The sequence below is a fragment of the Hylobates moloch genome, unplaced genomic scaffold (assembly GCF_009828535.3).
Source record: "Hylobates moloch isolate HMO894 unplaced genomic scaffold, HMol_V3 SCAFFOLD_1, whole genome shotgun sequence".
Taxonomy (NCBI): domain Eukaryota; kingdom Metazoa; phylum Chordata; class Mammalia; order Primates; family Hylobatidae; genus Hylobates; species Hylobates moloch.
In genome coordinates, this window is record NW_026652276.1 from 152,740,871 (window position 1) to 152,762,207 (window position 21,337).

The 21,337-nt window shown below is 38.1% G+C and overlaps 1 protein-coding gene across 9 annotated transcripts in view; it reads left to right on the forward strand.

Annotated features, from left to right (window-relative positions):
- The window catches only part of SOSTDC1 (sclerostin domain containing 1), a 71,427-nt gene that overhangs the window by 27,610 nt on the left and 22,480 nt on the right, over positions 1 to 21,337 (forward strand). For 6 of the 9 annotated variants that reach the window (XM_058446732.1, XM_058446724.1, XM_058446743.1 and 3 more), the window contains 2 exons: positions 7,143 to 7,276; positions 9,350 to 9,451. The exons of 1 other annotated variant lie outside the window; for it this stretch is intronic. Coding sequence is in view for 1 of the 8 variants with exons in the window: in XM_058446758.1 (XP_058302741.1) it covers positions 9,394 to 9,451 (58 nt within the window). In the remaining 7 variants the exon portion in view is untranslated. Of the gene's footprint in view, positions 1 to 1,111; positions 1,165 to 7,142; positions 7,277 to 9,205; positions 9,237 to 9,349; positions 9,452 to 21,337 lie in introns of those variants that run through there. 2 more of the 9 variants (XM_058446749.1, XM_058446733.1) reach the window with 2 other exon arrangements.

The window sequence follows — 21,337 nt, forward strand, 5'->3', positions numbered from 1 at the left end:
AAGATAACTTATTTTTCTCAAAACAGGGTTAATTGTACTACTGTTCAGTGAAAAATTCCTTACTGGGTTCACATTTATTACAAAATAAATTACTGAATCCTTAATATGCAACTGAAGGAACCCCTTGACACACACACACACATACACACACGCACACACACAGAAGGACTCCAACATAATTTTTCAACATATTTGCCAACTTATTTTTTTAAGTAAGTACAACATATTTTAAAGCTTAAGGAAACTTTGCTTATTCTATTCTTTCTCCTCACATGCCTTCTTTATTATCACCACTCCTGATAACATTTTTTCTATTCTTTCTTATTTTAATGCAAAAATTCTAACATATGTAAGGGCAGAGAGAATAATACATGGCTAATCTTGTTTCAGCTATCTATCCATATTTTTTTCCTGGAGTATTTTAAGACAAATCCCAAATGTCATATCATTTTGCTTATAACTCTAAAAGATAAAGATAACTAAATACTAAATACTTTTATTAATTTCCTCATATCATTTAATATTTATTTCATGCTCGAATTTTTTCAATTTATTCAATAATGTCTTTTTACAATTGGTTTATTTCAGTCAAGATGCAAACAAGGTCCATAATTAGGATTTGGTTAATGTGTTTCTTAAGTCTCTTTTCAATTACTTCCACTTATCACCCTATTCCATTTTAATGTCCTTTAGTTTTTGCATAAATCAGCTCATTGGTCCTGTATAATGTCCTATCTTCTGCATTTGGTTGCTTGATTCCTCATTACTACTTATTATGTCCTTTTTGCCTGTATTTTTGGTATATTGGGAGTTAGACCTCTTCAGAGGCTTGATTTGGATTCTAGCACAATTGTTTTAGGGAGGAATACTTTACAGATAGCCTTGCATACTACATCATTCAGAAGACCCACAATGTCTTCTGTTCTTCTTTAGTGATATTGAAGCAGGATATTTCCCTGACCCCTTCGTAGGACTAGTGAAGGGGGTACCTCATTTACCAATCCCGCAGCTCTCAAGTCCTCGTGGGAGGGAACGTGCGAGCAAATGAGGTGGGAACTGTAGTGCGCAGGCGCTGAAACTGGCCGGCCACTTCCGCGCTGGCAGGGGCGAACTCCACTCACTCAGACCCGCTGCTCTCCATCCCTCGCCGGAGGGAGCACGCAGGTGAACAGCAGCGGGAGCTGGGGTGAGTGCTTTTGAGCCCCGGCAAAAGCAAACTCTGTGCTGGCCACGCCGCAGCATCTGGGGGGTGCTCGTGACCCCTGAAGCCCCAGAGGGAGTGGTACAGCGCTCTTTTAGTTCAGCCATCCACGGACGGCTTAAGTGTTAACAGCTCAGTGAGTGGGCCCTCTGCCTTTTTGCGTGAGGTGGCTGCCTTCTACCAGAGAGGGCAAAGGGCAAGTGTGACAGCCTTTTGCATCCACACTCGTGGTTTCCGAGTTCTTGTCCAATGTCCAGGAGAAATGCCAATAGAGGTGGTTCTCAGCAAGAAGGGGAGCTGAAAAGGGGACAGGGAGGGATGATAATCTTCCCCTGAAATCCAGCTATCTCTGGCCAGATTATTCTCCGAGGTTATGCTGTCAAGCTGTCCCTTTAAAGTCAAGCTGCTTCTCTCCGACGTCCAGCTGTAGTCTCTGACGTCCAGCTGCTGCTTCTCTCTCTGCCACTAAGTTCTGGGGTTTTTATAAGCACAGAATGGGAGGTGGGGCGGGCCATGAGTGATTTTGGAAAAGGCAACATTCAAGCAGAAAAACAGGGATGTAACTTCTGACTTTGGGCCACGGTTTCAGGTTTTTTTGGCTTGCAGGTAGGGCCCTCGCGGGGGCCCTCTTCTGCCCAGAATTTCCCTGCCTCCTGTCCCTATCAATATTAAGAATGATCTGTGGGCTGGGTGTGGTGGCTCACACCTGTAATCCCAGCATTTTGGGAGACCAAGACAGGAGGACCACCTGAGGTAAGGAGTTCGAGACCAGCCTGGCCAACATGGTGAAACCCCATCTCTGCTAAAAATACAAACAAAAATTAGCCAGGGGTGGTGGCTCATGCCTGTAATCTCAGCTACTTGGGAGGCTGAGGCACAAGAATCTCTTGAACTGGGGAGGCGGAGGTTGCAGTAAGCTGAGATCTTGCTACTGCACTCCAGCCTGGGCGACAGAGCAAGACTGTCAAAAAAAAAAAAAAAAAAATCAGTGCATTCAAGAGATTTCAGACTGATGATCTCATTATAACTTTTCCTATTAACCTTTCTTTCACTTAAAGGTTTTAGCAGCCTTTGATGTTTGTCTAGTTACTTTATTTTATTAGGGGTTGTAAAATTGTGACTCTTCTTTCATTCTGCCTGCATTTATTAGCTATCATTTTCTAAGAATAACTTTCTCTTGTCTGTGATTTAACTACCGAGAAATACAGTTTGTATAGGAAAAAAAAGAACAAATGCTTTATTTTTTCCCTTTATGGATTTATTTTCAGAATGATAAGCTGGGACTTAACCAACCTCCAAGATGACCAGTGAATTTTTGTTAAAGTTTTATTATAAATTCATAAATCCCTACATGTTTGATGTATTTTAATCCATTGCAGTCATCATTATTTTTAATCTGCTATCATTGTAATTCAAACCACAGCATATAAAGCCTGTCTAAATTTTCTTGTCTGGTGGGGATATAAGGCAACACAGCAAAGATTCTCAAGGTAACCTGTGTGTTAGCCTATGGGGAGTAAGGGGTGATGGTTTTATACTAACCAAAATGGGCCTAGATGTGGTAAAGAGGTATTAGTAAGGTTATAGTGAAAGTCAATGTACATAGGGATGCTCATTGTAAAATTCTTTCAACTTTGCTATAAGTTTGAAATTTTATAGTACATAATTGGAAAAACTAAAAAAAGAAAGAATGTGGTTTTAAAAGGTGAGACTCCCTTGCGTGAACACATGGAAAGTTACAGCACCACACAGGGAAAAAGGGAGTTAAGGAATTTCTAGATTTTGTATATAAAAGGTGATATATATAGTATCTTTTTATTAGTGCAATAAAATTTTTAACAGTGGCACTCAGACATCTACAATTTCTGTTGACCTCTGATATGTAAGATTTTTCTCAAATTAAATCAAGACTATTTAGCTATGTAGGGATAAAAGCATCTTGATTTGTTTGAGAAACACATTGGGAAAAGTTATGATGAACTTTAATGGAAAACACACTTGTATAGAAGCCTGGGCATAAGACTGAAATTGATCATCACATTGTTTGTTTAGAAAAGAAAACATAACATTGAAAGAATATGTTGGAAGCATTGGATTTCTTCACATGAGAACACACACATTGAAAATGATGAGGCTTGGATAAAGCATAAATTACAGACTACTTTTTTTCTTTCCTTGAAAGTGTTGAGCTTTAAAAATATACATATATTATTGGATATACTAAAAGTTAGTTATAATACTTCTGCATGGAGAATTCTTTTTGGAAAAAGATACAAAATAATAAAGACTTAAAAAAAATACTAATGACCAGATTTTGAAAATAATTCTACAAATGGCAAAATGACAGACAATTTACAGCAAGCCAAATATGCAGATTTGAGGTGGCAGCCTATCACTGCCAGCATGGGTGGTCTCCCATTTCCCAGAAGAGGGAAATAATGAGCTTCGTGATAAAGTCATGATGTACTCTGCACCCAAGGGGCCTTTGGGGCGTGGAAGGAAAGGAAGAAAGGGGGGTAACTTTTTTAAAAGTCATAGAAGGGGGTCAAAAATTAATATAGGAAACTTTGTAAAGTTATATTACCAACCCATTTACCCCCAAGAAAAACCACACCTAAATTCTTCCAGAAAGATTACAATCTTTCCTATTTCTAAAGACCTCCTGAGAAGGAGTTTCCATTGCCTTGCTTCAGTATTTAACAAACTTCATTCTCAGGAATACTGTCATTGGCTATGTTAAATCCTCAGTGATACTGCCAAGACCTTTATTTGTTCTCTTAATACTCTCATGGGGAAGGAGGACAGCCGAGGGAGCTGCTTCAAGAGCTCTCAGTCTCTCTTAGCTTCCCAACCCTACCCCACCCTCATGCTCTTTTCTTTATATTTCTTATCTCAGTTTCTTTCTTTCTCTTTCTTTCTTTTTTTCTCTTTTTTTCTTTCTTTCCTTCCTTCCTTTCTTCCCTCCCTTCCTTCCTTCCTTCCTTCCTTCCTTCCTTCCTTCCTTCCTTCCTTCCTTCCTTCCTTCCTTCCTTCCTTCTTCCTTCCTTCCTTCCTTCCTTCCTTCCTTCCTTCCTTCCTTCCTTCTTTCAAGACTGAGTCTCGCTCTATTGCCCAGGCTGGAGTGCAGTGGCACAATCTCGGCTCACTGCAATCTCTGCCTCCCAGGTTCAAATGATTCTTCTGCCTCAGCCTCCTGAGTAGCTGGGATTACAGGCACCTGCCACCATGCCTGGCTAATTTTTGTATCTTTAGTAGAGATGGGGTTTCACCATGTTGGCCAGGCTGGTCTCAAACTCCTGACCTCAAATGATCCACCCACAGCCTCCCAAAGTGCTGGGATTACAGGTGTGAGCCACTGTGCCTGGCCTTCAGTTTCTTTAAGGCAGGGATTGCAAGTGCCTTTAGGGCTTAGGCAGATAATATACAACTTGTAGAATTTAAGACTGCGGAGAGTGGTGCCAAAGTAAAGAACCCAATACTATTCTAAAGGTATTTGATTACATATTCATTACACATTAAATGCACTGATTAGGCCAAGTTGAATCTGACTTTGGGCTGAATTCTGCTTGAAAGCTGCCTATTTCTAGCCTTTGCTTTATACCTTTCCTAAAAGAGTAAGGCAGATCACAAGGTGGCAGTTGCCTGTGTATACAAGTGAAAAACTAAGGCTTAGTTGAGCTCTGTTGAAAGATGGTTCTTGTCTGTATTCTCCAGTGCAGTCAGCACTCTTATAACATAGTTTCTTCTGGATACTATATGTATCTATATTCTGTAGAATATATTAATATATACATTAAATGCAAGATGGCCCCAATGATCTTTGCCTCCGAGTATTCATAGCCTTGTGCGCTAACCCTGTGTGACTAGCAGAATACAATGGAAGTGATGGTGTGTTTCTTCTGACATTAGGTCATGTAAGTCATTGCAACTTTGACTTTTGTTTCTTAAATCACTTGCTCTGGAGAAAGCTGGCAATCATGCTGAAAAGACACTCAAACAGCTCTGTGCAGAGAATCTGAGACCTCCAATAAACTTGCCAGTCTAATGAGGGAGCCACCCTTGAAATGGATCTTCTCGAACCAATCAAGCCTTCAGATGACTGCAAGACCAGTTGACATCTGACTGCAACTACATGAGCGACTCCAAGTGAGAACTTCACACAAGAGCCCTTTCAGAGTTCTTGACCAGCAGAAACTTGAGACATAATGAATACTTGTTGTTTTAAGCCAGTAAGTTTTAGGGGTGAATTATTTGGCAGCAGCAGATGGCAAAATAGAATTGATAGATTGAGAGCTGTACATTCATGACTACAGAGATCTGTCATTTTAAATAAAAAGATCAAACTTGGTGACCCGTTCCTTTCAGGTTTTTTGTTTGTTTGTTTTTGTAGCAATGGGAAAGGAGATGTGTGTTTCCTCAGGAATATAGATTCAAGATTCATACAGAAAATAGGTGATTTTTATATGGATACATGTAACATTAGCTTTTAATGGTAGTTCAACAGTAGCTAATATTGATTAAGCTTAATGGTAGTTCAACAATAGCTTAATATTAATGTTAGTTTTTAATGGTAGTTCAATAATAGGTAATATTAATTGAACTTTTACTATTTGGCAGCATTATGCTAAGAGCTTTACCTGCATTATCTTCATATGATTCTTATGGTAGCCCTACGAAGTAGCTATTACTATATCTCATTGGTTCACTGCAAGAAAACTAAGGAGCTGTTGAAATAAGCTGATGTCTAAGTAGCTGTGATTTGAAAAAATGTTATAAAATTTCCCTGCTCCAAAATATCTTTACAAATCAGATATCACAGTCTTAAATTTCATGAATATGTGCCTTAAGCATTTTCAAAATTATCTCTAAACAGGGTACTTGGTCCATTAATGAGTATATGTTTAGCAGGTGTGTTTTTCTATCTCTCCTGGTGAAAGTCCTTGTCTAGTGGCCAGCCATGAAAGTGAGCCTCACAGATCTGGGACTGTGAGGAGCCCAGCTGTGGTACTACGAACTACATACCTGTCTGGATGGAGGCCATGCTTCCCATAAGTGGTTCCTGGCCAGTGATGGAGTGGTAGGGTCACTTACCCAGCACAGTTCCTGCAGGCTGCTGGATTCCTATGAAGGTGGATTCCCCCATGGCTCTGCTCTTCTCTCAGATAATAAGTTCTGGAGATCTAGCATACAGCACAGTGACTATATCTAATAATACTGTATTGTGTACTTGAAATTTGATAAAAGAGTAGATTTTAAGTGTTATCTACAGACACACACACACAAATGGTAACTGTAGGTGGTAATAGAAGTGTTAATTAATTTGACTGTAGCAATCATTATATAATGTGTACACGTATCAAATCATCATGTTGCACACCTTGTGTATAATTTTTATTTGTCAATTAAATATTTTAAACAACAACAAAAACGACACTTCTACCCTCCCTTTTCCTTTCCTCTCTCATTTACCTGCGATCAGGCTGCATCCTGGTTTGACCAGTCCCCACTCCCCTGTCCTTTCCCATCTCCTCCTCAAAGGAGGAGATGTTGTCTGATATAGTTTGGCTGTGTCGCCATCCAGAGCTCATCTTGAATTGTAGCTCCCATGATCCCCACATGTCATGGGAAGGACCCAGTGGAAGGTAATTGAATCATGGGGGTGGGTTTTTCCCATGGTATTCTTGTGATAATGAGTAAGTCTCATGAGATCTGATGGTTTTATAAAGGGCAGTTCCCCTGCACATGCTTTCTTGCCTGCCACCACATAAAATGTGCCTTTGATCCTATTTCACCTTCTGCCATGATTGTGAGGCTTCCCCAGCCATGTGGAACTGTGTGTCCATTAAACTTCTTTTTCCTTATAAATTACCCAGTCTTGGGTATTTCTTCATAGCAGTATGAAAATGGACTAATACATTGCCTTAATAAATCTCTTGCACAGCTAGTCCTGTCTTGGAACCTGCTTCTTAGAGGGCCTGGACTAACATACTCTGGTAGTGCATGAAGCATCTGTGATCACAGTGTGACAAGAAAATAGCACAAACAAACCTATGAGGACTTGAGAGAATTCAAAAGGTAAGTAACCTGTGATATAGTTTTGCTTAAGCAAAGCTGGCACTATACAGAATCAAATGAAAAGATTATTAGGAGGAGGTTACGTGGAGACCTATATTACTAACAATAGAAGTGTTGACTAGAAAAATGAAGATGCATAAGGATATGTGTGGTGTTCTGACTGGTGAAGGTGGTAGATTTATTCTTTATTTAAAATAAAGAATACCTATGGGCAGCAGAAGCTTTTGGTTCCCTGCTTCACCTCCCTTCAGGCCACCTCTGATTTTAGCTGCAACAGGAGCAGCAAGGTCTGGGCAAGCTCGAACTCATGCAGACAGCACCCCGCCTCAAGTACATGCCAGGAGTGCTATCTAAAATCCTAATTCAGGCCAGACATGGTGGCTCATGCCAGTAATCCCAGCACTTTGGGAGGCCGAGGTGGGAGTTCTAGACCAGCCTGGCCAACATGGCAAAACCCCATCTCTATTAAGAATTCAAAAATTAGCCAGGCGGTGGTGCACGCCTGTAATCCCAGCTACTTGGGAGGCTGAGGCAGGAGAATTGCTTGAACCTGGGAGGCAGAGGTTGCGATGAGCCGAGATCGCACCACTGCACTCCAGCCTGGGTGACAGAGTGAGACTCCATCTCCAAAAAAATAAAATAAACGTGAAATCCGAATTGAATTCAGTTTTGTATTTTACTGGCACTACTAGGCAGAGCTTTTTCTGAAGCCATAGGGGCCTCATCAGCCCCGCAGTGTGAGGGAGTAATTGTGCCCAAGGAACCCTGCATGCACTGAGGGAGGACAGTAGCTGTTCCTCAAGTAGAGAGTGTGGGCGTGCTGTTTCTCAGAGGTTCTGGCAGCCTCACCCCTGCTGCCTACAGCAGCCGTTGCCATAGTGCATGCCTGTCCTGGCCTGTTGCCTTCTTAACCTCCCTGGTCCTCCACTCCTGCTTCCTGTAAATGCCCTTTAAATAAATCTCATTTCGTATCATGAGATCTATGTTTAGGGGCCAAAATAAGACAATATATTTGTGGATAGAGGCAAGTGTCAGCAATCTCATTCCCCTAAAATAATTTTAAGTAGCCAGAAATTTGAAAAATGAGTTTAGTAATAAATGGTTACCTAATTACACAAAGATATGATTTCAGATTCTAAGTAAATAAAAACGTTAAGTCAATTTGCTTTTTGGGAAGGGCCATTTTCCTTATTTGACTGTAAACAAAATAAGCTATTTGCTCATATTAACTTATGGTAAAAACATTTTCTCATGAAAACAGTAAACTACTAGCATGTATGAAGTGAGCAACTGAAGCTAATCAATCTATTTTCTAGTGTGTATATACTTTAAAGGTAATAATAGTTTCGTTTAAGGAAGTAATGAAAACATAGTTTTTATATGGATATCTGTAGTAGATTTGAGGAGTTTGTGATTATTCTCAAGTACTTCTGGTCATCAATATAAATATTGTGATAATATTCAAGAGTTACATTCATATTTTGGCAGTATTTTGCATTTCGTCTACCACAGATTTAAAGTACCTTTAGACTCTGTGAGGTTCTGCATAAAATAATCAATCATTCCCTTTTGGCTGTTTGGCAGAGGCAGCCAATGACTTGTTCTGTCATGAACTGAATTAATATATATTCATGAAGCGCAGAGAAACACTTCATTGTTTCAGACTGTTTTGTTATTTTAGAATAAATCACAAAGGCAGCATCCCACTCATAGCTGGTAGAGAAATATTTGTCCTATGATCCTCACCTTTATGGTTTGTAATGTTTTAACTTGCACAGTTTAGCCCACATAACTTTTTTTTAAAAAAATAGTAAATTGCATGCTTTTAAAAAAGTACTGTGTCTCTGTTACCTTTTATCAGCAAAATTTGAAAACATTAAAAACTGAAATGACATGCATCCCTAAGTCAGAATGATTTGATTTTCACAGACTGAGGGACTCATGGCAAAATGATGTACAGGTAAGTATTGTTCAAGCTCCCACATTCCATCAATCTCAAACTTTATGGTCCCTCATTTATTTGTGAAGAACTCTGAAGAATCAGTTGTAATTGCAAAATTTTTATCCTGCCAGGATATCTGTGTGAACTTCCCTAGGGCAACCATAGCACACGCAGCATGAAAAAGACTTGTTGGGAAAGCTATTTTAGCACCTCTGATAAACAGAAAAAAAAAGGTGAGTACTCCTATTTCAAGCTATCTAACTTTCTCACTTTGTCTGCCTTTTCTAATCAATGTTATCATGTGCTGGCAAAATCTTGTAAAATTCAGAAAGCTAAAATCCAGGGAAATGAAACCCAGGGACAACAACTCCCCGAAATGTAAAAGCCATGGAACATTCTCTATCGCCACCAAAGTGGTTCTCAGAAAAGACAGTTTACTGGATCTTCCCTAAGAATTATGTTTTCAGCAACAATACTTAAACATTTACTGTCTCAGATTGTAACAATGGCTATTTGTTTAGGTGGCACTGTGCCTATTTAGAACTTAGTAAAATTCTTGCCATAGGGATCAACAATGTTTAGGAGGACAAACATTAACATAAACACGGCTCCACACGGAGTTGGAGTTAGATTTCTTGGGTTTGAATCCTGGCCCTGAATGCATGAGCTAGTCAACTCAGACAACTTATTTGATTTTAACCCTGGGTATTCTTGTCTGTAAATTATAGATAATAGTATATACTTCACCATTATGGGAATATGTACTAGCATACAGTAATAATCTATAAATTTTAGTTATTATTTTTATTATCAGTGTGCTTAACTGTAAAAAATAGAACCCACCCCAGCTAGATTAAGCAGAAAAGGAATTTGTCAAAGGAACCAGGTGACTCATAAATCCTGGGGGTAGGAGGGACAGAGAGTCAGACTTAGTTGGCAATGACATAAAAAGGACAATGCCTAGGTCATATTATAGAGGCTGCGGAGTGACAGAGACAGTGGAGCCCACACAAGAACTACATACACTGTGGGGCCCAGCACAAAATGAAAATATGAGTCCACTTGTTCAAGTAGAATACTTCCATTGAAGGCACTAAAATATAAAGCTCTTTCCTTTTTTCTGCAGCCTTTCTCAACTTTTCACAAGTTTTTTTTTTTCTTGCCATTTCATGTTATTCTAAGTAAAGAAAAATTTAAAATTAATGCATTTTTAAATTAAAAAATTTGAGTATGAATTTTATCATTTATCTTTACATCAGTTTTAAAGATGATGTGTCGGTTTTAAATGGAAGTATAAAAACATTTAATTACATGCAGAATTACAGAAATTACCACAATTCATAGATTATAGCTTGTATGTGCATATGCATTTTGTTCTTACAAGGAGACTGTAACCACTGTGCAAAACTAACCTAACTGCTTTCATTTCACTTCTTGATATATGCTCATTCTGCCAACACTCTCTGCCTTTGGCATACTGGTAAGAAAGGAAGAACCACAAAGAAAAGTAGCTAGACTTGCCCGGTCTTTCCATTTCCTTCTGTGTCGTCATTTTCAGTGTAAGTGGTTGGTAACACAGGAAGAAAAGATATGATATGATTGTTAGTGTTTCTTAGAAAGACATGGTATTGTTTTCTCTGTTGGAAGTAACTTCTGGTTTAAAAAGGAAAGTGTCAGCGTCCCCCACTGCCATCCTACTTACTGAGTAACAGACATTACACGTTTACTTTGTACTTGCTTTGAGCCTCACTGAACTCCCATACATTGTGGGTTTACTGGAATGCTGTGCTCATGGGTCAGTAAATGTTATATGCAAATGGGCAGTAAGGAATGGGGGCGGATACACTCAGTGTGCAAATTATCACATTCAGCACAATCTGGTTGGGGTATGCCTTGGAAAATTTCATTTTTAATCGAGAAAGGCATATATTTACTGTCTGAATATTTCTTTCCCAAAAAGTAAATGCTAGTGTCAGAAAATGCACATATTTATTCTGCTTAAAGAAATATGTACAGGCTTCATGAGACTACGTGGAAGAAATATATACTGTATATTAATTTGTCATTGTCCTGTTTGGCATAAAGAGCCTCAGGATGAAAGTCATCTGATACAGCATGTTGTATTATCATGACCCAGAATTTTAAAATGCCTATCGGCAAAATTCACAGAAGCTTAAGCCATCTGTGTTATCCTATAAAGTGAATTTGGTAGAGAGCTATACTTTGTCACTCACTTCCTGAGAACCTTTTCTTGTGACCTGTCATCAATATTCACCTTCAATGTACACTGATGAGTCCAACTAATATCAAGAAAGGCCTTTCCTCAAATAACTGGGGGCGAATGTATAAATTCCCTATGACAGTGTGTTATGAATTTCTGAAGTTCATTTTCAAACTCTTTTTTTATTCTATTTTAACTTTGTATTATTCTTATTATTCTCTATCTTTAAAGACAGGTTTATTTTTACGAAAAACATGTTTCACTTTATCAGACGTTATCCAAATAACTTACATGAAAAACTTCCTGGCTATAAGATTGTTTGTATATTCATCTATCTTTTTTGTTTTATTTTTGTTTGTAAAAGTAAAGGCCTTATATTCTGAATCTTATAAGAAAATTTAAATTACACAAGTCAGAAATACATAATTGTTTTCATGATAGAAATAACATTGGCAAATTGGCTTCTATTTCTTCCTTAATATTTATTGATTCAGATGATTTGGATGAAATTATATGTACAGATAAATGAATACTGTGAGTCTTCTTTGTTACTTTTTTCGGATATATTTTTCGGAATTCATGTAAGCAACTTATTGCTCAATAAATATTTATTTGAATGAATGACTCTTGGACCATTCTAATGAATATGTTGGCCCAAGTCATGATAGCTAATAGATTCAGGTAAAGAAACTTCATAAAACTTGATTTCCCATTTTGAGTTACTTGTGTTTTCAATTCAATTTTAGGAAGCGTTATAAAAGGATTAGATCAACTATTTTAAGGAAAAAAGCAAGAAGCTTCCACTAGAAAAGTGGTTGTTAGGGTTCTTTTCTGGACTGAATCATGAGGTTATTGAGCACAGCCTGGGGCAGAGTTCACTCATTCTTCCCTTTGTCCTTAGCAATAAAATATTCAGCTGGGTTCATGGTGGCCCAGAACAAAGATTACATTTTCTAGACATTCTTACAGCTAGTTGTGGCAGTGGGGCTAGATTTGTTTTTTAATGTGACTAAATTTTAAGTCCAACGATATGTTAGCACAAGTGATGTCTGCAATTCAGTTTGTGTTATTCAAGTCAGGAGAATAAAAATTAATCTCAAACAAGTCACTGTGATTCTGGTTTTGCATTGCATACAGCTAAACCTTCATTCTAAACCATTAAATTCCCACGATAGAATGTCTTTAGGGACAAAAATATGGTAAAGATTAGTTAATTTTGTAGTGAAATAAATTAGTGTAAGATGAGAATATTTTGTTTACATATATACATACATGCATGTATATATATATGTGTGTGTGTGTCTGTATGTGTATTTGTATGAGTTATAATAGTTAAAGACCTTTCTTACAAATAATTTGCTTCAACTCTCCTTGATTTTGGCACCCCAATTTCCTGAGGTATCAAGACCTTGCCTAGTCCAGTTCTGGCCTTCAGGACCACCTGACTGGCACTCAAGCCCCCTGAAGGAGAATATTATATGTTTAGTATTGTGGTTGCTGCAGTCGCATATGTGGTGGAGACTGCAAACAACTGCAACAAAATGAGGCAGAGCATAATCAAAATAAAAGAGTGTGATACATAGCAAATATACTTCTTTCTCAGACTTGTGATCATAAAGCCAAACTATCCTTTCCCGGATAGTATGAGAGCTGCTCACTACAACTGATCTCTTCAATCTGTTAGCATGCAAATTAGAAAAATGTGCCCCTTATCATCTGTTTGAAAATTGTCATAAGAACCTGCTTTTATTACAATGAGGCATTTCTTTGCTATCTACTGGAAAGATCCATATATATGTAGGTATGTATCTATCTATCTCTGCAGTATAAATGGTAACCCCTAGACTTGTTCAGTGTACTGCATGCACAACTGTACAAGGCAAGCTGTGTGTAACCACAGGTGGAAATTGTGAGTTAAGAAAAGTGATTTATGCATCTCTTTAATTTGCACTAAAATTAGACAATAAAAGAGGAATGACTAAGTTTGGAACAACTTCTGACATAGAAGTTTCAAGCCATTACTACTACTAAAGAAACCTTACAGGCCTTTAGAAAGCAGTCACAAGATACTGAAGTGTTTGACAAATCAACAAATTGCTCAACAGTATGCAAATATATGCTAGAGACCATACATAAGAAGAAACATGATTTGATGGAGTTTGTGGCAAATGAAAGTTGGATGTCCATTAAAATGAAGTACAATTATGGTAGAGTCCAATTTTAATAAAGTAAGGACATGGAGGCTTAAGGCTAGGCTGAAGTGTTTACATAGAGATAGGAAAAAAATAAAAGAATGAGAAATATTAGCTTAAACATTCCACTCTGCTTATACTTTTATCAGCTATAGAAGTGGCATCCCAGTTTTCTTGAAAAAGAGAACACAAGGTTTCATTTTCCACTTAAATTAATCATGATTTGCACAAAGATCTCAAGACATATTATTGCATTAAGTTAAAAAATAGTTAATACAAATTACATGATCTTACATCGGGTATGTAAACGATTCATGTATGTATACATAATTATAAGATTTCTTAAAAGATCTCTAGCCAAATTTTTAACAGTAGTTATTTAGTGATTTAAAGTATTTTACTTATTTGCCTTTTCTATTTTTCTACAATAAATATATTTTGTTTTGGGATTTAAATAATTTGGGCTATAAAAAGACTACCAAGCAAAATGTCAGTGTGATCACGTATGTTGGACCTCAATATTCTCCATTCCTAATGATATAACCAATAGGATACATAATTGGGAATGCTCTGTAATTCCTCATGCCTAGAAACTCTCAGAATTTCCTACTAAATACAAAGTCTGTTTAAAGAGACAGAAGCAAATTTGGTGAAAGCAAACTCACAGCCTCTTTTATTTGGTTCAATATTTTCGCCAACTCAGTGAGCAATATATTATTTTTATAATTAAAATACTCAAAGTAGGTTTTTAGTTAAGAAAAGTTACAAAGTTTCACTATTGTTAAAAACTACATACAATCCAAATATCCATTAGGGTACTAATTAAATAAATATAGCACAGATACATTATGAGATACAATATAGAACTTAAGGAGAATGAAGTTGGCTTTCTTTACATGTTCTATAAAAATTATTCATAGTTGCTACCCCTGGAATAGGAAAAGCATTTGGAAGGGAGTAAGGTGAAGGTGGAATTTAACTTTTGAGTATATAAGCTTCTTTTTGTTTGAATGGTATACAAAGAATATGCAGTCAGAAATTCCGCGTGGCATTTGTGTGTGTGTGTGTGTGTGTGTGTGTGTGTGTGTGTGTGTGAGATATATGTGACAAAAGAGAAATTGGGAAAGCTCAGTTTGGTTCTGTTGCCTGTGAAAAGTGTCTTTAGATTTTTTTCCCCTAGGTTTGACTCCTGGTTCAATAACTTACTAGCTGTTGATAATGGGTAAGGTGCACACATTCTTTGAAAAGTGTCGTTTGTAATGCAACCTTGCAGGGTGGCTGCTAGGATTATAGAAAATATCACTAGAGCATTGATGTGCTGTTGCCTGGTACATTAAAGGTACTCAATAGATTGCTGCTATTATTACTGAAATTTCTCTCAGAATGTAGAAAGCTGGAATGAAATCTCTTTGATATATGAGGTTTATAATTTCATTATGTCAGCCAAAAGTTATAATAGAGAAAAACAAAGTTTGATAGAAAAAAAATGTAAACAATATTTTAAATAAGTGCATTTTGTAAGTGAATTCCCTGAAGTTACTGTTAAAATATGTTTTATGGACAGGTGCGGTGGCTCATGCCTGTAATCTCAGCATTTTGGGAGGCCGAGGCGGGTGGATCATGAGGTCAGGAGATCGAGACCATCCTGGCTAACACAGTGAAACCCTGTCTCTACTTTAAAAAAAAAAAAAAAAAAAGCCGGGCATGGTGGCATGTGCCTGTAGTCCCAGCTACTTGGGAGGCTGAGGCAGGAGAATTGCTTGAATCCAGGAGGCGGAGGTTGCAGTGAGCTGAGATCACGCCACTGCATTCCAGCCTGGGTGACAGAGCGAGACTCTGTCTCAAAAAAAAAAAATGTTTTATTACATAACATTATGGATCATATGGACGACATGATGAAAGAGTTCTATTTATAATGCAGAAACAATAAAAACCAATATAATAAAACCAAGAAAACTCTTAAAAAAATCTGTAAACCAGCCAGGCACGATGGCTCATGCCTGTAATCCCAGCACTTTGGGAGGCTGAGGTGGGCAGATCACTTGAGGCCAGGAGTTCGAGACCAGCCTGGTCAACATGGCGAAACCCCATCTCTAATTAAAAAAAAAAAAAAAATTAGCCGGGCCTTGTGGTGGGCACCTGTAATCGCAACTACTCAGGAGGCTAAGGCACCAGAATTGCTTGAACCTGGGAGGCAGAGGATGCAGAGAGCCAAGACTGTGCCACTGCACTCCAGCCTGGGCGACAGAGCAAGACTGCCTCAAAAACAAACAAACAAATCTGTAACACTTATGTAAAGCAAGGTTTGCTAAGAAATGTATAAGAAGATGAATAAATTTAGAGACACTGTATTTCTAAATGGAAAAACTAAGTTTTAAAAGAAAGTATCTGTTTAGATAGATAGGTTTGGCCCTGTTTAAATTTGTCACAGTTTGAATTCTTCAAAGAAAGAGGTCGAGGTGGAATTTAGGATATAAGACATTGATTAGAGATTGACATCTGAGAAAAGAAGGGGGAAGTCACAGGATTGAGCGGAAGGAAAAATGAAGATGAGATTCAGACCCAGCAAAGCCTTGGCCAAGCCAGCAAGGAGCTTGGGAACAGGTGTTGCCCACCAGAGTCATCCCAGGTCTGCTGAAATGACTGATTCTCTTTACCACCACTTTGCCCATTTACTCAAGGGAAGTGGCATTGGAAGTGCGTGGCCGTAAAGGAGTCAACAGCTGGAAGTTGTCCATGTGCTCCCAGCAGCTGGGCAACAAGCCCTTCCTTGATGTGGCATCTGGGGGTGCATCTCTGTGTCTACCACGTTTTGGGGTGAACTTGACAGCGTGGTTTTAAAGTTCAACAAGAGGGATCAGTAAACAAGAAGAACCAACATATTTTTGAAGAAGGAAAATATTGAGAAGGGATTTCTTCTGTCCAGTGGTTACTTTTTTCTTTTTTCCTTTTTTTTAAAATTTTACTTTAAGTTCTGGGATACGTGTGCAGAATGTGCAGGTTTGTTACATAGGTGTACATGTGCCATGGTGGTTTGCTGTACCCATCAACCTGTCATCTAGGTTTGTTGTTGTTGTTGTTGTTGCTTTTTTTTTTTTTTTTTTTGAGATGGAGTCTTGCTCTGTCGACCAGGCTGGAGTGCAGTGGCACAATCTCAGCTCACTGCAACCTCTGCCTCCTGGGTTCAAGCAATTCTCCTGTCTCAGCCTCCCGAGTAGCTGGGATTACAGGCACATACCACCACTCCCAGCTAATTTTTGTATTTTTTGTAGACACAGGGTTTCACCATGTTGGCCCGGCTGGTCTTGAACTCCTGACCTCAGGTGATCTGCCCTCCTCTGCCTCCCAAAGTCCTGGGATTACAGACGTGAGCCACCGTGCCCAGGCCCGTCATCTAGGTTTTAAGCCCTGCATGCATTAGGTATTTGTCCTAATGCTTTCCCTCCCCTTGCCCCTCACTGCCTGACAGGCCCCGGTGTGTGATGTTCCCCTCCATGTGTCCATGTATTCTCATTGTTCAACTCCCACTTATGAGTGAGAACATGTGCTGTTTGGTTTCCTGTTCCTGTGTTAGTTTGCTGAGAATTATGGTTTCCAGCTTCATCCATGTCCCTGCAAAGGACATGAACTCATTCTTTTTTATGGCTGCATAGTATTCCATGGTGTACATGTGCCACATTTTCTTTATCCAGTCTATCATTGATGGGCATTTGGGTTGGTTCCAAGTCTCTGCTATTATAGATAGTGCAGCAATAAACATACATGTGCCTATGTTTTTGTTATAGAATGATTTATAATCCTTTGGGTATATACCCAGTAATGGGATTGCTGGCTCAAAAGGTATTTCTGGTTCCAGATCTTTGAGGAACCACTACACTGTCTTCCAAATGATTGAACTAATTTACACTCCCACCAACAGTGTAAAAGTGTTCCTATTTCTCCACATCCTCTCCAGCATCTGTTGTTTCCTGACTTTTTAAATGATTGCCATTCTAACTGGCGTGAGGTGGTATCTCATTGTGGTTTTGATTCGCGTTTCTCTAATGTGTTCTGTTCAGTGTTAAAACATGTTTTAAAAGCCTCAGTAAATCTCTGGTAGTACCATCACAAGAGTGGATTGAAAGTTCAGTGACACAAATGTGAAGGCCAGAAACAGCCTTCTGTACACATAAATATTTAGTGCAGGATTGTGGGGCAACAGGTTTATTTATTTATTTAATGAGATATTGGGAAGGTTAAGGCAGTGACACCAATCATGAACACTAGTGTACTGTCTGTTTTCTATACCCCATCCTCATGTGGCTGTCACCTTGCTGATAAGTAGGTTTGCTTATTTTTTTTCTAAATTTAAAAAAAAAGCTAGATAATTTTGTGTCCCCTAAAAGTACCCATAATTTGAAGCAATTACATTGTTGTTGCTACTTCTCCTGGAATTAGGATATAACCCCAACTATTTAAGATTTATGGAAAAGCAAGTGTTTAGCAATTTACTCTGCTGTGACAGGCCTCTATATGGAGTGTCACCAGTCGCTGTTAAGTCCAGTTAGTAAACCAAGAAAAAGCATCTGCTCCTCTCCTGTGGATCTTTACATTTACATATATTTGGCTAATTAAGTCATAATCATAACATGTGTGAAGAAGAGTAGGAAAATGGAGATTAGTCTCTTACAAATCTGTAATTCTCCTGAAACTGAAATGTTAACTGACAAAAATCAGTGAGAAAAGGCTGGATGTTCAGTAGGCTTTATTTCAAACTTGCTTAATCATTTGGGAAATACAACAAAACAGATCATGACTTTGTACTCTATACCAAAAGGATTAACATGTACATACATATTTATCTGACCTTGGTGACAGAGAAAGCCTTATACCCGTGAAACTATAGTCAGAAACCATAAAATGCATGATTTAGATATGTGATCATACATACCCATGCCCACACAGAGACACGGACAAACCTTATATGTAAAAAGCATACACAACTAAGCCTCAAAGCAAAGTCTAAGACAAAGGTTTATGTGTGAGTAGTTTATTTAGAAATATGATCCCAGACAGCAGGAGTGAGTCACCGAAGGAAGGAGATAGGTTAGCAGAAAAAGTTAACAGAAGGATGCATTGTTCAGTTGGCCACCCTCTGTGCATCAGGTTACTCTAGCCCTAAGGATGTTCTGAGAAGACTCAGAAGATCCACTTGAAGAAATAAAGAAGAAGCTCCATTGTTCCCAGGCCTTAATAGTCAATAGTGGCAGTGACAAAAGGATGTTGACTCCTCCATATTTTCAGGTTGCACCAATGAGTACAAGTGAATTTTGGGAGATATCCTACTGTGGGGTGAGAGAAACCCCAGAGCAGAAAGCAGGAGGCTTGGGACAGGGGGCTTAAGCAGATGCACTCACATTGCACCCAACTGAAACCAGCCAAAGCCAGGAGGAAGCTGAACATTACAGCAGTGGCTGGAATAAGAGGTGAGACTGGACTGGAGGACTAGGGGTGGGCACCAGCATGCTCAATATAACAAACCAACAAAAAATTTTATAAGCATAATTAAGCAGCAAATCAAACTGAAAAATTATTTTCTATTTATGATAAAGCATTAATAACTCATAGTACACATCCAGAGAAAGAATAAATACGATTTAAAGATGAAGAGGCAAATAAGAAAGAAAAAAAAACTCATGATAAACATGAAAAATGATTCCATTCATTAACAATCTCAGAGATGAAAATTAAATATTTAACATATGTACTCTTCACCTACTCAATTAGCAACTCAGTTAAAAAATATTCTCAGTGTTGGAGTGGTTGAAAGAAATGAGCACTTTCACATGTGGCTGAAGACTGTCTATTTTGATATTTCTGAAGAACAGCTTGGCATTATTCACAAATGTGTTAAAATGAGCACATACAATAATCAAGAAGTAATTCTCTATTAAGTTTTTAGAACTCACAGAGAAATCAAAATGTGAAATTAAAAAAATAGTGAATTCGCAGAGGAAATACAAATAGAGAATCAGTAAGTGAAAAATTAACCAAATACAATAATGAGCAAATAAATGAAAATTTAAACATATGACATTTCTTATCTATTAAAGTTATTTATTTTTATTTTTATTTTTTTGAGACAGTGTCTTACTCTGTTACCCAGGCAAGAGTGCAGTGGAGTGATCACGGCTCACTGCAGCCTCAACCTCCCAGGCTCAATCGATCCTCCCACATCAGCCTCTTGTTTAGCTGGGGCTACAGGCAAGCGCCACTATGCCCAGCTAATTTCTGTATGTTTTTATAGAAATATGGTGTCACTATGTTGCCCAGGTTGGTTTTGAATTCCTGAGCTCGAGGAATCCTCCCTCCTCAACCTCCAAAAGTGCTGAGATTACAGGCCTGAGCCACCTCACCAAGCCCCCAAATTTTTATCAACTAAAATTCTGGGATGTTTTCACATTGGCAATGCTAAATGCTGATAAGAGTGGGACTTACACACTGCAGGTATATGTGTACAGCCAGCACTGAGAACAGTTTGGCACCGTGTATCAAGCATCGTTACATCCATTTTAAGGAAAATAAGAAATACAAATATTTATCCACAAAGATCTTTGCTTAGGTGTAATTTAAATTATCAAGGGAAGAGAGATAATTAAGAAGTGTCTATTTGAAACACAACTATGGCATCAAAGTTTAAATGAAATACTAGAATCATTCCAAGTTAAGTCGGGAACAATATAAGATAACCCATCATTACTGATATATTTTAACATTGATGGAAAACTTTAACCAAAGGGATAAATAACAATATATGAGAGAAACAAAAATATAAATATTGAAAAGGAAGGAACAAAGTTATTATTATTGACAGATGATGTGATTGCCACAAAACACTGAGATAACTGAAAAAGTATTAAAAAGTATTATTACTGTGGTCAGTACAAAATCAATTATTGAATTCAAAAGCAGTTCAGCAAACATTTGGAATATGTAATGTAAGAAAATCTGATTTCAGCAGCAAGCTAAAACACAAAATAGCTGTGACTAAACTTAAAATGTATAAAGAAAACTACGAAATTTGATTCAAGGGTAAAAATAAATGGAATAGGCTGGGTATGGTGGCTCAAGCCTATAATCTCAGCACTTTGGGAGGTCGAGGCAGGCAGATCACCTGAGGTCACGAGTTCGAGACCAGCCTGACTAACATGGTGAAATTCCGTCTCTACAAAAATACAAAAATTAGCTGGGCGTCATGGCGGGTGCTTGGGAGGCTGAGGCAGGGGAATCACTTGAACCCAGGAGGTGGAGATTGCAGTGAGCTGAGATCACACCACTGCACTCCAGCCTGGGCAACAGAGTAAGACTCTGTCTCAAAAAAAGAAAAATACACATAAATAAATAAATGGAATACATGAATAAAAATAATGGTTAGAAAGAGTAAATATTGCCAAGGTTTTATTTAAACACTCTTCCTAATTAATCTATCAATTCAATATCATGTCAACAAAATTTTCAATGATACACCTATGTAACAGTGGTTATCTCTCAGCATATAAGGATGATGTTTAAATTTACTTTGTCCTTAAGTATTTCTGAATTGTCCCATCTCAAAGATGTTATTTCCTTTGAAAAGTTACCATCTTCCTGGGAACAGAACTTCGGCTCATTCCAGATTATTTGGAAATCTTAAAAATATTTTAAGTTCTGGTTCAGTTTACTAAACT